At 43.8% G+C, this 15,591-nt stretch overlaps 1 protein-coding gene and 1 long non-coding RNA gene across 2 annotated transcripts in view; one reads left to right on the top strand and one right to left on the bottom strand.

Moving 5' to 3' along the window:
• The window catches only part of LOC138153886 (uncharacterized), a 49,318-nt gene that overhangs the window by 28,154 nt on the left and 5,573 nt on the right, over positions 1 to 15,591 (top strand). The window lies entirely within an intron of this gene.
• The window catches only part of LRRC38 (leucine rich repeat containing 38), a 49,140-nt gene continuing 39,820 nt past the window's right edge, over positions 6,272 to 15,591 (bottom strand). The window contains exon 2 of the mRNA XM_069078296.1: positions 6,272 to 9,508. Coding sequence (XP_068934397.1) covers positions 9,255 to 9,508 — 254 coding nt within the window. The 3' untranslated portion in view covers positions 6,272 to 9,254. The remainder of the gene's footprint in view (positions 9,509 to 15,591) is intronic.

Below are 15,591 nucleotides of genomic sequence, written 5' to 3'. Positions count from 1 at the left end.
AAAAGGTATTGTAACTTTAAGAATTGGCTGACCTAGGAAACTTGGGATTGGGGGGCTTTAGGCTATGTCATTTCCTCATCACTTGGGCACAGCCACAAGGAGCTCCAGGGGTGCTCTGATGTTTGACTGACAGACCATGATGGGTAACTGAGGAAAGGAATCTTTGCTCAGCTGGATCAACTTGAGGCCTCTATCCTCAACGCCTATCCCTGTTGAATATTCCTTGGCTATGGTCAAATCAATCTCTTCTGTTATTACCCATTGGATGACTCCCTAGTGACTCATTTTGTTTGCATATCAAGCCTAAATGGCCAGCAGATGGGTTTATGTCAGGCCCAGCACAGATCACATGATGGCCAAGCCAAGACCAAAAGTTCTAAGGGTTCTAAGTGGACAGCGGAGACCAGGGAAATCACAGACCTTCCTGAATTCTGGCTTTAGCCTGATACAGGGTGAGCTGAGATAGGGATTCATATATCAATGAATCAACAAGCATCTATTTTGGGCTTACATGTACCAAGTCCTGTGCGAGGCCCTGGAGATACCGGTATAAAAGTGATTAGTCCCTGATTACATTCTACCAGGGCCAATACAATATGTTCTATGTTGCTCAAGTCATTTCTGACCCATCTTGACGCCGTTTGGGGTTTGCTTGGCAAAAATACTGGAGTGGTTGGCCATTTGCTTTTCTAGCTCTTTTTATGGATGAGGAAACTGAGGCAAATGGTGTGAAGTGACTTGCCCAGGGTCACACAGTTACTAAGTGTCTGAAGTCAGAGGAGTCTTCCTGACTTCAGGCAGGGTGCTCTGTGCACTATGGAGCCACCTAGTTGTTCAAAGTAAATGTAGGCTATATACACCATAAATGCTCAGTCTTCATTTGATGACTGATCCTGCTGAACTTATGAGTAAAAGCTTCCATGAGAGATTTATTGTTTATGCTTCTTTGCCAACCTGAGAGAGGTCTCAAGCTACAGATTTCCTAGAACTCCTGGGTTAGAAATAATCCTATGTCTGGGGGAGACTTCTAGAGTTTAGAAGAGCAGTTGGCTTACAAATGCATGGCATTTACTTCATTATATTTTGTTTTCTTAATATTAAATGTTGCTAATTTGCTTTTCAATTTTATACTTAATAATGCCCTCCTCAAAAAAAGCTAATATGCAATGTATGTGTGTGTGGAGTGCGGGATAGCAGCCATAGTTATTTAGCAGTATCTTGATGGACTAAATCCCTAAATCACCTGGTGACCTTGTATTAGAAAGTCCCCAGTTGAATAAGAAATCAAATATAACAAACCATGCAAGGACGTGCTAAAATGGATGGCCTCATTGACCATTGTAACCACCACTTCCTCTCCTTGGATATATAGTTCTGCCTAGAAAGACTTCTTTCACAATTGTAAAATTTTTGGCCCCTTCTTCTTGTCTTCTGCCTTTGAACAGGGGATATTTTCTTTTTCTCTCTTTTTTATTTTTTGGAGGGAGGAAGGTAGGGCAATTGGAGTTAAGTGACTTGCCCAAGGTTACATGGCTAGTACATGTTAAGCGTATGAGGCGGGATTTGAACTCAGGTCCTCCTGACTCCAGGGCCAGTGCTCTATTCACTGTGCCACCTAACTGCTCCCAGGATGTTTTCTTATAATAAATCCAGACTGTTTCATTCCAAATGCTCTCCCTTTCCCCCTTTGGTTGATCTCCCACTTTTTCTAATGCTGCCTTTCCTTTGAAACACTTTATTTATCTTTCCTAAGTTGCTACAGAAAACTGCTGATCAGCTGTGCACTCTAACCGTGCTTAAAAGGTTATAAAAGTCAACTCTATACCCCAGGAAGTGAAAGCTGCTATTCGGTGACAGCAGTCTTTTTAGCATGCTAGTAAATTTCTTTGCTTTCAATCTGGTCTCGGATCTTTGACCCACAGTCATCCGGCATACTGATGGATACGCCTCCCTCAAGAGCGCTCATTCCTCTTGGTCAAGAGAATTGTCCAATAGCAACATTCAGGCACATTTGGCTGCATCTGTGGAGAGCCAATTGCATACAGCATCTGACTTTTTTTCTGCTTAACTAGTAAATGTAGGTCATTATAGGTTGGAGGTGGGAGGGGAGGTTTGGATGATCAAAAAAAGCCACAGGGTGAAATTTGAATTTGAAGTCAGAGGCTTTGAATACTGGCTATTCCACTTGCTATATGTATGACCTTGGGCAAGTTTTTTTTTTTTTTTACCTCTCTGGCCTCAGATTCCTCATTTTTCAAATAAGAGGGGTTGGAGGACATGACTTCTGGAGTTCCCTCCTCCATAATCCTCTGAAAAAATGAGGCTAGTGAAGGCCAAGAGACTTGTTTAGAAGAAGAGGATGGGTAACCTAGTATAATCTCCCTCCCCAACTACAAACTCAAGCGTGGTGTTGGTGATTTTAAGTGTGAATGAAAGACAACCAGATACAAGGAGAAACACTGACCGTGTACAAACTCATAACATTCCCCTCCCTCAAAAAAACACCCCAAAACAACTTTCCATCTTATGAATCTCACTATTACTGTTGATGGCACCACAATGCTTCCAGTAATCCAAGACCATAACCTAGGTGTTACCTTTGACGCTTAACTCATCCCATGTATCCAATCCATCACCAAATCTCAGCATTTCTGCCTTTGAAATACCTCTCACATTGATACCCTTCTCTCCATTCACAAGGCCACCCCTATAGTACAGCCCCCCATCCCCTCTTGGTCCATTGCGATTTCCTCCCTGGAATCCATCCTCTGCTGAACTGTCAAAGTGACCTTCCTAAAGCCCAAGTCCTACTACGTCAGCTCCGTGAGTGCTGGTGCTTCCCTATGACCTCCAGGATCAAATATAAAGCTCCATATTTGGCATCTAAAGCTCTTCTCATCTGACCCCTTCCTAACTTTCCTGTCTCCTTACACTTTCTTCCCCTCCACACACCATGATGCAGATATACTGGCCTACTGGCCTCAAACACAACAAAACAAGCCATCACCCAAATCCATGGCTTTTACGGCCATGCTTTATTGTTATTGTTACTGTTCAGTCACGTCCAAGTTTTCATGACCTGGTGGGCCATAGCACATGAACATGGTCCTTGAGTTTTTGTTTGTTTGTTTGTTTGTTTTGGCAGAGATACTGGGGTGGTTTGCCATTTCCTTCTCCAGCACATTTGACAGATGAGGAAACTAAAGCTAACATGGTTAAGTGACTTGCCCAGGGTCACACAGTTAGTGTCTGAGGTCAAATTTGAACTCAGGTCTTCCTGACTCTAGGCCCAGCACCTATCTAACAAGCCACCAGTTGCATTCTCTAGAATGTTCTAATCCTCAACCAAAAGGAGAGGGGTAGAGCATTCTAGAAATGAAAGAATGAGGTTTAGAATACTCCACCCCAACCTTTTAGGTCCCCAGGCTTCTGTCTAGGCTCACATCAATCGGCCTTCTGCAGGAGACCTTTCCTGTTTCCCTCCTCTGTCACGGCTAGTGCTTTCTTCTCAGGTCATGTTCTATCTTCTCTGTACATTTCTTGGTATCTCTTATTATTTATATGCTGTCTCCCCTGTTGGAGGGGAGCTAAGTGGCACAATGCAAAGTGCCAGGGCTCAAACACTAGCTGTGTGGCCCTGGGCAAGTCACTTAATTCTGCCTCAGTTTCCTCATCCGTCAAGTGAGCTGGAGAAGGAGATGCCAAACCACGTCAGTTTCTCGGCCAAAAAACCCAACTGGGGTCATGGAGAGTCAGATATGACCAAAAACAACCCGACAACAAAACACCCCTGTTGACATGGGATCCTCTTGAGAGAAGGGGCTGTTGTTTTGGCCTTTCTTTGTATCAATGTTCCTAAAGCTTTCTACTTTTCTGAAGCCCACCCAAGACGGAGGCCCATTATGGGATGCCCCGTGTTTCCTTTCATTGGCTTCTGCCAAGACACAGTGGTATCTTCTTAATTAAATGAAGGCAATATATGCTGATGTTGCTAAGATTCTCCAAGTACTCACTTCCTACGAGAGGGAGGCATTTCTCCCCTTATAGATTGAAATGTTTCAAGTGATTTTTGACATCCCAAATGGAGTCCTGTGTAGTCTCATCCTGAGCCATCAAATGAGTTCACACTGAGACAGGATAGAATAGCAATTGTTGCCTAGCATCACAGGAATCACAGGATGTCAGAAATGGAGGGGATCTTAGAACACAGAATGTCAGAGCTGGGAGGGCCCTTAGGACACAGAATGTCAGAGCTGGGAGGGCCCTTAGGACACAGAATGTCAGAGAGAGCTGGGAGGGGCCTTAGAACATGGAATGTCAGAGCTGGAAGGGCCTTAGAACAGAGAATGTCAGAGCTAGGAGAGTCTGCCTTCTGAACTGATTGCTTGAGACATCATTTCCCCAAATCAATCAGTCAGTCAACAAGCATTTATCAAGCCATGCCAATATTCCAGGCCCTGCACCAAACACAGGGGATGGAAGATGGAGTCACTTGCAAGGAATAGCATTAGGCCAGCACAGCTGGAATGGCTGCTTATAAAGGAGTCAAGTGAAAGAAGATTGGAAACGAAGGAAAGGCCTGGTCCTGAATGTGTCCCCTGAGCCCTGGGGATCCAGACCATGTGAGTGGGGCCTCAATGAGAGAATTATTTTTCTCTATAAAATATTCAAATGAAATCATGCATTTTCCCCAAATATTTATTCCACGTGAGTTTTTCAGAATAAAAATAGGTTTCTTTTCTACTGTTTCGCTCGAGAGTTTCTCTAACTCTGACTTCATGTGGGACAAATCATACCCCAGACTGGTATTTATGGAATTGAATTGAATTGAAAAGAAACTTCTGGGTCCTTAGCTTGCATTCGCCTCAAGGAACTTCTTGGTAATCTGTGTGGGCTTCGGATTCAGCATCAGTTACTGGCTTCTCTCTCCATGTCAGTTCCAGCTGGGTTGAGAAGAATATGGCAAAGTGGCCTCAAAGTGTCTATGATCTCCAGTAGGAGGCGCTGCCTCTGCCCACCTCCTTAGCCTCAGCTGGAGCAGGATGGGTCTCTCCCATTTCCCAGACCGTAATCTGTGCCCTCAGCATGAACCAGGCAGCCGAGGCCAACGGCTGCTTAGTTTTCTTCATGTAAAAGATAAATGCATGATAGAAATGAAAGGGGCGTAGAGTTCACAGACAACCCCAGCCAGAGTTAGGCACCACTTTAGACTATTGTCTCTGTCACAGTGATATCGGTGGGGGTAGCAGGGGAGGAAGAAAAGGAAACAAACATTCATTAAGCACCCATGTGCCAGGCACTGTGCTAAGCATTTTATAAATATTATCTGAATCAATCCTCACACCAACTGATGGTGATATTGTTATCCCCATTTATAATTGAGTCAAACAGAGGCAAAGTGACTTGCCCAAGGTAACACAGCTAGTCACTGAGGCAGAATTTGAACTCGGGTCTTTCTGACTCCAGGCCCAATGCTCTATCCACTGCATTACCTAGCTGCCTAGGTGGGGAGGGGGTTCACAAGTCAGAATCTGGAGGGGCCAGGGCAGCTCATGGAAGTTATTCCTATCCCCACTGCAGGCCCAAGGCAATGAAAGGGAGACTTCCCCAGTCATCATTCTCACCATCTCAGCAGATTTTTCTCCCTAGGTCCCGCTTCTTTCTACTCTGCACAGCAAACACCCCTATCACCCACAGCAGGAATGCCTCATCACCATCTCTCAGTAGGGAGGAGAAGTTGGGAAGCAAAATGCCAGACCCAGCGGGCCCCTGCCCACATGGGCCCTAGTCCTACAATGGAGGGCAAACTCAGTACTCTCACTCCCAACTCAATCAACACCTCCTGGTGACTTTCTCCCATAAATTTCCACAAAGACAATGCCAAGACTTCATTAGTGGGTGAACCCTGGTGGTGACTCCATGGTAATGAGGGATACACAGCCTTTATGGTATCTAGACTCTTGGAACCAGGGTTATTTAAGCCTTCCCCCTCTATTTTTCCTTCAGGACCAGATTTGTGGTTTCATCACATTTATTCCCTAGGGAGAAACTATTTTTAGCAATGCATCTTCTTTGTATCTAATAATCGTATGGCATTTCCTGGAGGAATTGAGAAGTTAAGTGACTTGTCCAGGGTCACAGAGCCAGTCTGTGTAAAAGGGGGAAAGAGGCCCAGCCCTCCCTCACTCCCAGCCAGCCCTCTGGCCACTACAGCACACTCCCTCTCTCCTCAATAGACTTTTGCCGTGCTCTTTTGCTAGGACTTCATTAACGGGAATAAAAATATGATCTTTAATTGCATATGAACATTTAAAATAATTACAATTGAAAGCAAAAATAAATGTTTCTTCCAAAACTCCCCAGTGAGATTTTTAGAAATACCTGATCGTCAGTTTTAGCCTGCTGATATATCACTAGCCAGTGGGGCCAGCGATGCCAGGCAGATTCATCATAGGATTCCACATCTGCCATCCCAGTACCAACCTTGCAAAGTTCAAAAGGTTTACATCCAAGATGGTAGGAGGGTGATGCATTTTCAGCTACAGCCAATCTTGAAGATGACCTACTAAGTCATATAGAGACTGGTGTGGAATGAGGTGATATTGATGAAAACTGACATCTATATAGACCTTTAAAGGATCTCAGAGTGTTTATGCACATTTCCCCCCTCAATTCATTCTCAGTAAACTCCTTGAGATTACATGAGGTTTCTCAGCTGCCATATCACACTCTTGACACATATTGACCTTGAGGTCCACTCAAACCACCAGATCTTCTTCCAGTGAACTTCTGCCTGGCCTCACCTCTCACACTGAGTCCCAATTCTGTCATTATCTGAAAGAGAGGACTGTCGCTAATTCATAAGCTATCTGAATGGAACAACTTATTTCAACTCAACAAGCCTTACTTCCAAAGTGAGGATGTTGGACCAGAGGTGATCAAGGTTTGATCTATCTTTAAAATTTTGATTGTATCAGATATTTTTTGCTTAATTGATTTTCTTCGTCACAGGAAACAGTTCTACCTAGAAGGGGGGAGGGAGTTGGAAATGATTGTGATGTCAAGATGAAAGGCATTAAGAAAACATTTAAAATACAGTGAAAATTTCATAATTATTATTAGAGAATGGAGTAGAGAAAGATGTAGATGAAAGAAAAAAAAAAGGACAGAGAACCAGGGAAGAAAAAAGTAGAAGACAGAGCATGATAGAAAATTGGGCAATAACCCCTCCAGCTCTTGGTGGCTTGTAACAGAATAACTTCACTGAAATAATTTTCTTCCCCAATAGACCTAGGAAAACGAGTTTGGTTTTCATATCCTCTTTGAAAGGCAGAAATTGCATCCCATGAATGGGAAAGTACCACCATGGTCTCTCCTTCAAAGAACCTTCCATTTTTCTTGACAACCATGGGTGAAGTAGTTTTGGGAGAACGTTCCAGTCTTGAACCACAAGAGAACATGAGATTTTGTGGAACCTGAGGGTGTTAGGATCTTGATCTCTAGAAGATTTTGTGAAGCAAGAGGTAAATGGTCAAGAACGATGGCAGACCTTGAAAATGGACACAATACAGGAAAATGGAGGTTGGGCCTCTAAAGCCCTTTGTAACTTGGCTCCCTCCTCCCCTTCCAGTCTTATATCTTATTTCTCTTTGATCCAATGGCACTGGTCTCTTTGCTGTTCCTCCCACAAGACACTCCATCTCTGGACTCTCCATTTGTGCTGGCTGCCCCCCATGGCCGGAATGCTCCCCCCTCTCCTGCCTTCTTGGAAGTCCCAGCTGAAATCTTTACCTCCTACAGGGAACCTTTCCCAATCCCCCTTAATGCTCATACCATCCCCTTTGTGATCATAACCATTTCATAGGCCTTGTTTGCATGTTGTTTCTCTCACAAGACAGTGAGTTCCTTGAGACCAGGGACTGTCTTTTGTCTTTTATTTGTACCCCTAATGCCTAGCACAGTGCCTGGAACATAACAGGCACTTGAATGCTTATTTCCTGATGGATTGCATTGGGGGGGCATTATTCTGGGGGAATGATGCCCTGCATTTCCTGGTTCCACAAATTGACTTCATAGATGAGGACAGTTTCACTGACTTCATCCAATCCCCTCTTGTATCTTCTCTCCCCAACCCAAGCTATTAGCTGGTACTGCTGGTACTTGGCTCCTTTCCCTGGGTGGGATCAGCAGCTCATTTGTTCTCCCCTTAAAATGCTAGATTTCAGAATCTAACCCATTAGCTCACGTCATTAACTGGCTCTTGTGGCTTATTTTTTATAAAAAATGTGTTTACATCTTGCCTCCAATGAGAAAAATAACAATAATCATTTCTTTAGGGGGGGATCAGGCTTGTGATTTCATCACTATAGGGAACTCCTGGGAAATAACTTTCTCATCCAGTGCAGATCACCACCTGGCCCAAGACTTATAGACTGCCTGGGGTGCTGAGAGACTAAGGCCCTTGTCAGTAGGAAGCAGAGGCAAGGCTAGCACCTAGATCTTCTAGTTTCTAAAGCAAGCTCTCTGCTATTCAGCACTGGAACAATAATAATAATATCAAACATTGATAAAAGTGCTTTAGTTTGCAAAGCACTTGACACACATTATCTCCTCTGACCCTCACAACAACCCTGTGAGGTAGGTACTGTGACCATCCCCATTTTACAGATGAGGAAATCAAGGCTCAGGGAGGTCCACTGACTTGCCTCAGGTCATGTGGTTAGGAAGTATCTGAGGCAGGATTCAAACCCAGGTCTTCATGACTCAAAGTCACAGAAGTCAGTCTGGCCCTGGGCTTGAACCCTAAGCTGTCAGCTGGGAGGTGGAGGATGTTTTGGTCCCACCCCACCATGGCCAGTACCTCAGTAAGGTCAGTGAGAAATGAATGGACTTAAATCATCATTCTAGTCAAAGGCTATGAGTCCTCTATAATTTCCTGGTTGGGCCTCCTCATTCTCAGGCAGGATGCTTGCTTTGACCTTTGCTTTCCTTGCAGACCCAAGCCAGGGCATGGCTTTTCTCAGAATCGAGGCAACAAAGGGACGGTTCCCTTGGGCCCCTCTCTTTCTGCTGACTTCTAAGCCCTGAGGACAAAGGCTCCCAGGCACACCAACAGGGTCTGAGACCTCAAGGTCTAGAGGAGGGAGAAAGGTCTTGCTGACCTTGCACTGATGGTAGACAACATTTTCCCTTCTTTTCTCTGAGATGGGCTCCTGGCTTGGGTCCTTGGACACAAAGTTCGAAGAGTTCTCCCATCAATCATCCTCTTCTTCATCTTCATCCTCTGTATCTTTGTTGGGAGCACACCTCTGGAAGCATTGGACCACAGTGGCCAGGAAGAAGCTGGAGATGATGGCGGCAATGGACACGGCCACACCCGAGAAGATGATAATGAAGAGGTCAGTCAAGGAGAGGCTGAACTTGCATTCACTAAAACTGGCTTCAGACAGCTCATGCAGGAAGATCCTTCTGTTTTCCACGGGCAGGGAGCACTGGATTTCACTGAGGCCTAAGGGTGGAAAAAACCAGGCAGAGAAGAGAACTTAGAACTCACTGGTGATTCAATCATAGGATTTAAAGCTAGAAAGGAATGGAGAGATTATTTGGTAAAAATAGTGCTGGGTTCCAATCCCAGCTATTCTGTTTATAACCCATAAGACTGTGGGCAAATTGATTATCCTCTCTTGACTCAGTTTTCCCATTTATAAAATAGGAAAACTTAGATCTGTAAAAGCAGACTCAGAATTTTTTTGAGGACCAAATTAGACAAATGTGTGTAAAGCACTTCGCAAACCTTAAAAAAATTTCGAGAAGACTTGGTATTGCAAAGACATCGGTATTGCAAACTCCCTCGATCAATGCAAATTGGCAAAGGCTCTATAATACCGTCTTTGAAAGTCACCTGGGACACTGAGCCAACACAAATAAGAAGCAGGATAAAAATCCAGTCTTCTGCCTTGGAGGTCAGTTCTCAATTCACTGTATTCTACTCTTGTAAACCTTAAACTGCTATGTACACACACCAGTTCTTGTTACCTGAGTTAGGGCAGCTAGATGGCACAGTGCCAGGCCTAGAATCTGGAAGACTCATCTTCCTGAGTTCAAATCCAGTCACAGATGCTTACTAGCTGTGTGACCCTGGGTAGGTCACTTAATCCTGTTTGCTTCCATTTCCTCACCTATCAAGTGAGCCAGAAAATGAAATGGCAGAACATGCCAGTGTCTTTGCCAAGAAAACCTCAAATGGGGTCATGAAGAGTCAGACAGGACTGAAAGATGACTGAACAGATTGCCTGAGTTACTCTGGGTAAGTCATTTAATCTCTCTGGCCTCAGTTTCCTCATATGTAAAATAAGGGGGTTGGATCAGACAATTCTGAGATTCCTTTTAGTTCTAGGTCTATGATTCCAGAGCAAAATCAAGCCTAGAGAAAACGAGCAACTTAGGCAAGCTAACTCAGATAATAACTGGCATTTATTTATACAGTGCTTTAAGGTTTGCAAGGAATTTTATACATATGATCTCACTTGATCCTCATGACAAGCCAACGAGGTGGGAGCCATAATTATCCCCATTTTACAGATGAAGAAGCCGAGGCTGAAAAAGCAGTAATAACAACAGATATTTATAGAGTACTTTGAGGTTTGCAAAGCATCACGTGCATCATCCCATTTGAACTTCACAACAATCTTATGAGGCAGCGGGAGCAACCATCACCCCTATTTTACCAATGGGAGACTAAGACTCAGATAAAGTGATTTGTGTCAGGATACATAGCTGGTAAGTATCTGAGGTGAGATTTGAATCCAAGGAGAATGCTTTTTTCACTCTGACATAAGCCACAGATGCAAAAGGAACCATAAGCTGGCTAATGAAGATATTCTCCTATGGAATAATACAAAGGTCATTAGGGGTCCAGGTAGCCAGACTCAGATACTCTGAATGGCCACATTTCAGCCCCAGTAAGACAAGGAGGATGAGGAAGAAGAAGGGTCAAAAGAGATAGAAAAGCCCAGCTCTACTGAAGTCAAGTCAACACGTCATTAAGCACCCACCATATTGCAGGCATGGTGCTAGGCATTGGTTAAGATTAATGAATAAATGAAAGATTGAGAAACACAGAGAATGATTTCTTTTTCCTCCCTAGATAGTAGGCATGCAATTGTTCACACAGTTCACAGACCCTCAGAACTGAAAGGAACCCCAGAAACCGATTCATCAAACCTATGATTTAATAGGAATGCCCTCTCCCCGAATCCATGAACAAGTGACCGTCTGGCCACGCAGCCCAGTCCACTGAGGAACAGCTCAAATGATTAGGAAGTGTTTTCTGGCATCCAGCCTAAATCTATCTTTTTGCAGCTTCCACCCACGGCTGCTCCCCATCCTGCCTTTTGGGGCCAACTGGAACAAAGCTAATCCCTCTTCCACATAGCGGCCCTTCCAGTGCTTGGAGACAGCAATCACATCCTCCTGAGTCATCTCCTTAATCAAAGCTCAGGCTTCATATCGAGAAGCTTTACTGGAACTGATTCTTATAATCTCCAATTTGGGAGACAGACTTTATTCTTTCCTTAAAGAGACCACAAAGTTTTTCTCAGACCACTTGAAATGTTTTAAACAAATGTTGTGTGTGTGTGTGTGTGTGTGTGTGTGTGTTTTGTGGGGAGGAAGCTAGGGAGGAATATCAATTTCTTAATCTGAAAAGTGGGGATAAAAATTCTTCTTCTTACTATGCCCCTGCCCAGTTTTAATCTGTTTTCAGAATACATAAGGTGAATACACTACCTCTTTTGAGCTGGTTGAAACTAAAACCCTTTCTAAAGCTTCCTTCTAATCTGCAAATTCAGTACAGTTATTTATCAGTCAAGGACCATTTTTTTAAAGAGCACTTAGTGTCTATATACTATACCATAGCGTGCTAGACCTACCTTCAGGAAGTCTCATCTTCCTGAGTTCAAATCTGGCCTCAGATACTTACTAGCTGTGTGACCCTGGGCAAGTCACTAAACCCTGTTTGCCTCACTTTCATCATCTGTAAAAAGAAGTGGAGAAGGAAATAGAAAACCACTTCAGTATCTCAGCCAAGAAAACCCCAAATGAGGTCACAAAGAGTAAGCCACAATGGAAAAGTCTAAACAACAAAAACATATATACACTATAGTATATACCCTGGAGATACTAGGAAAGGTAAAAACAGCCCCTGACCTCAAGGAGCTGATACTCTAAAGGGGAGAAAACAAGGAAATAACTATGTACACATATTAAGATATATACAGATCAGGCGAGAGGTGATCACAGAGAGGGAAAACACTGGCAGCTGCGAGAAACTAGGAAAGGCCTCCTGAAGAAGGTGGGATTTCAGCTGAGTCTTTGAAGGAAGCCAGGAGACCCAAGCGACAATGGGCATTCGAGGCATGGGGGATGGCCAGTGAAAAGGCATGGAGATGGAAGATTGAATGTTGTAGGATTTAGAGGTGAAATCTTAGAACATCGAATGCCAGAGTCAGCAAGGACTTTAGAAGACATTTAGTTCAACCCCTTCATGTTACATTGAGGAAATTATGACCTGTAGAGAAGGGTCCTCCTGTCTAAGGTCACAGGAGTGACCAGTGGTAGAGCTCACATTCAAACCTAGGTCTTTGGAGTCCAAAGCTGCTAGTCCAGTGAGTTGTACCTGTTTTATAGCAGACCCACCAACATAGAATTTTGTCACTTTTAATTATTTTTCAACTTTATTTATTTATTCCTTCATTCACTCACTCACTCATTTATTTGTTTGTTTGTTTATTTATTTATTTTTCCTAATTTGATTGGCCAGAGTGGTTTTCTCACAAAAAGGCAGTATGGGATAATGGGAAGAACTTTCGATTTGAAATCAGTATTCGAATCTTGCCTCTGGCACCTTCTAGCTCTTTACTGCTTCATTTTGTGTACAGGAAGAACCCACTTTCAGGTTACTATTTCCAATGTGTGTTTCATTTCTTGTAAAATGTGTTTTCCTATCCTTGGATCATTTTTCTAGTAAGAGTTTGGCAGGGAAAATCATCCCAAACCTTATTATCTCTAAACAGTAGTAATAACAGCTAACATCTTTGCAGGGTTTTAAATAATTACAAATAACATTCCATTTGATCATTACAGCAGCCCTGTGAAATAGGTGCTATCATAACTCCCATTTTACAGAGAAGGAAAGGAGGCTGAAAGATCCTAATGTTTTCTCCCTGTTGATTATCTCCCATTTATCCTGTACATGGCTCGTATATATGTAGTTGTTTGCACGTTATCTCTCGCATCTAGCTGTGAGCTCACGAGCAGGGCCTGACTTTTGGCCCAGTGCCTGGCACACAGGAGGTGTTTAATAAATGTTTGTTGACTATTAATTGGCTTGCCCAGGGTCACACAGGTAGCATCTGAGGTCAGATCTGAACTCAGTTCCAAAAGCCTCCATCATTCTTTCTCACTATACCAGTTGGCTGCCTATTCACATTAACTTAAAAATAAGGCCAGCTAATTAAAGGCCTGTGAGCCTCTGCTGGCCTGCCACCTTCACAAGTTGACTTTTGTTTATGGCATCAGTCTCGGAGCCAATGACGGAGGTGTGCCTGAGGACAGATTGGCTCTTTCCAAAAACCAGGTCTCACATTTCATCTATCGCTACAAACAGGCTCTCAAGAAACCCGTCGAGGTAAGGTCCTCTGGGACAAAGACACAGAGAGACAGACAGAAGATTCAGCCTGGGATAGAGGACAGAGTCCTGGATTCAGCATCAGAGGACCTGGGTTCAAATCCTGACTTTGCCTGTTGACTGTCAATCAAATCATAGGATTATAGATTTAGAAATGGAAGAGGCTGGAAAGGTTCACTTAGTCCAGATTCTAGATGTGGTAGTATCTAGATAAGGAAATTAAGGACCCAGATTAAGTGACTTGTTCAAGATTTCATGGATAGTAACTGGCAAAAATCAGCTCTGAACGCAGGTCCTCCAAATCCAAATCCAGGATGCTTTCCCTTATACGGTGCTGCTCCTGTGCCCTCTCACCTCGCACGGCCCCAGGGTCTTCATCTGTAAAATGAGCTGGTTACTAATGGTGTAGAAGGAACTTCTGAGAAGACCTCGGCTCGAATGCCACATCCAACTTCCATTGCTGGTGACTATGAGACTTTGCCTCGCTGGGTCTCAGTTTCTTCATCTGTAAAATGGGACTAAATGACATCCAGGGTCCTTCTCTCTTCTAACTTGATAATGCTGTGATTTGATTTTTCCATAGAATTACAGGATTTAGAGTTGGAAGGGACTCTGGCCTGCATCTGAGATTTTTACAGAGAAAGAAACTGAAATTGAAAGCAAAATGATTTGCCTTACATCACCAGGATCTGAATCTTGTCCCTCTACCTCCAGATCCAGTCCTCATTCCATAGCTCTATTTCATCCCAAGCGGAGCACAGGGCCTTGATCTTTGAAAGATGCAGGGATTGAGATCAAGACAAAAGTCCTAGGAGTGGCTGAAATCAGATCCGAACTCAGAGCTTTGGAGGTCACTGTCTAGCTGTTTTTAGTCAGACTCCTGGATACAGTGTAAATCTCCTGGATACTTCACTCCCTGGGATAAGCACAGATCTCTCCTCCTGCTCTTTGGGACATGTCCTGGGCACAGTGCCTGGCACCCAGCCCTAGCAGAGATGTGATAGTAGCCTCCTGAATTAAACTGTCACTTAGCCCATCCCTTCAAAGGCAACTCAAAAAACAGGCAGAGAAGTGGGAGACCTAGCAGGGGCGACAGGGATGAAAGGTTGGTCTGCTGAAAAGTTAGCTGAGGTCTCCATATCAGCAACCCTCCCTCTTCAGAAGGTCCGAATGTGGCATAGTAAATGGGCCCTCAAATATCTGTCCCAATGATACAGTAATAATAATCACAGACACATACTCCTTTGACGTCTGCAAAGTACCGTCCCAAGCATTATCTTTATCTTTAGAAGGCAGTGGGTATAGTATACTGGAGAGAGTGCTGGATTTGGCAGCTAAAGACCTAAATTCAAATCTGGTCTCTGACACTTACTCCTGGCATGACCCAGGAAAAAGCAGTCTCTTAATCTTGCCTCCGTCCCTCTCGCCTCTTCCTCTGGTTGGGGAGTCTCTGCCCAGGACCATCCCGACCTTCTGCACTTTTCCACTTTATCTCTTGAGAGGGCACCTTTCCTCTCTCCCAGCCACCCTTCCCCCATTCCAACGTCCCTCTGTGCTGTCTTCCCGATTCGAGTGTAAGCTCCTTGAGGGGAGGGACTACTTCTCTTGTGGTTTATACTTGTATTCCCACCAATTAGCACAGAGCCTAACACATAGTAAGTGCTTAATAAATTATGTCTGTCTGTCTACTTATTTCTCCACCTCCATCTGTCTACTTACCTATCCATATCTATTATTTACCTATCAATTTCTATATTTTCCTATTTCTACCTACCTATCTCTCTCATCATCATCATCATCATCTCTCTCCTGTCTCCCTGTCTTCTCTCCTGTCTCTGTATCCTGTTCTTCTCTTCTCTTCTCTTCTCTTCTCTTCTCTTCTCTTCTCTTCTCTTCTCTTCTCT

Source organism: Petaurus breviceps, unplaced genomic scaffold, assembly GCF_028583685.1.
Source record: "Petaurus breviceps papuanus isolate PSGF00001 unplaced genomic scaffold, PetGlider_PUasm1.0 91041, whole genome shotgun sequence".
Classification (NCBI taxonomy): domain Eukaryota; kingdom Metazoa; phylum Chordata; class Mammalia; order Diprotodontia; family Petauridae; genus Petaurus; species Petaurus breviceps.
Note: the sequence above shows the minus strand (reverse complement) of the source record. Positions and strands in the feature narration are given on the sequence as shown.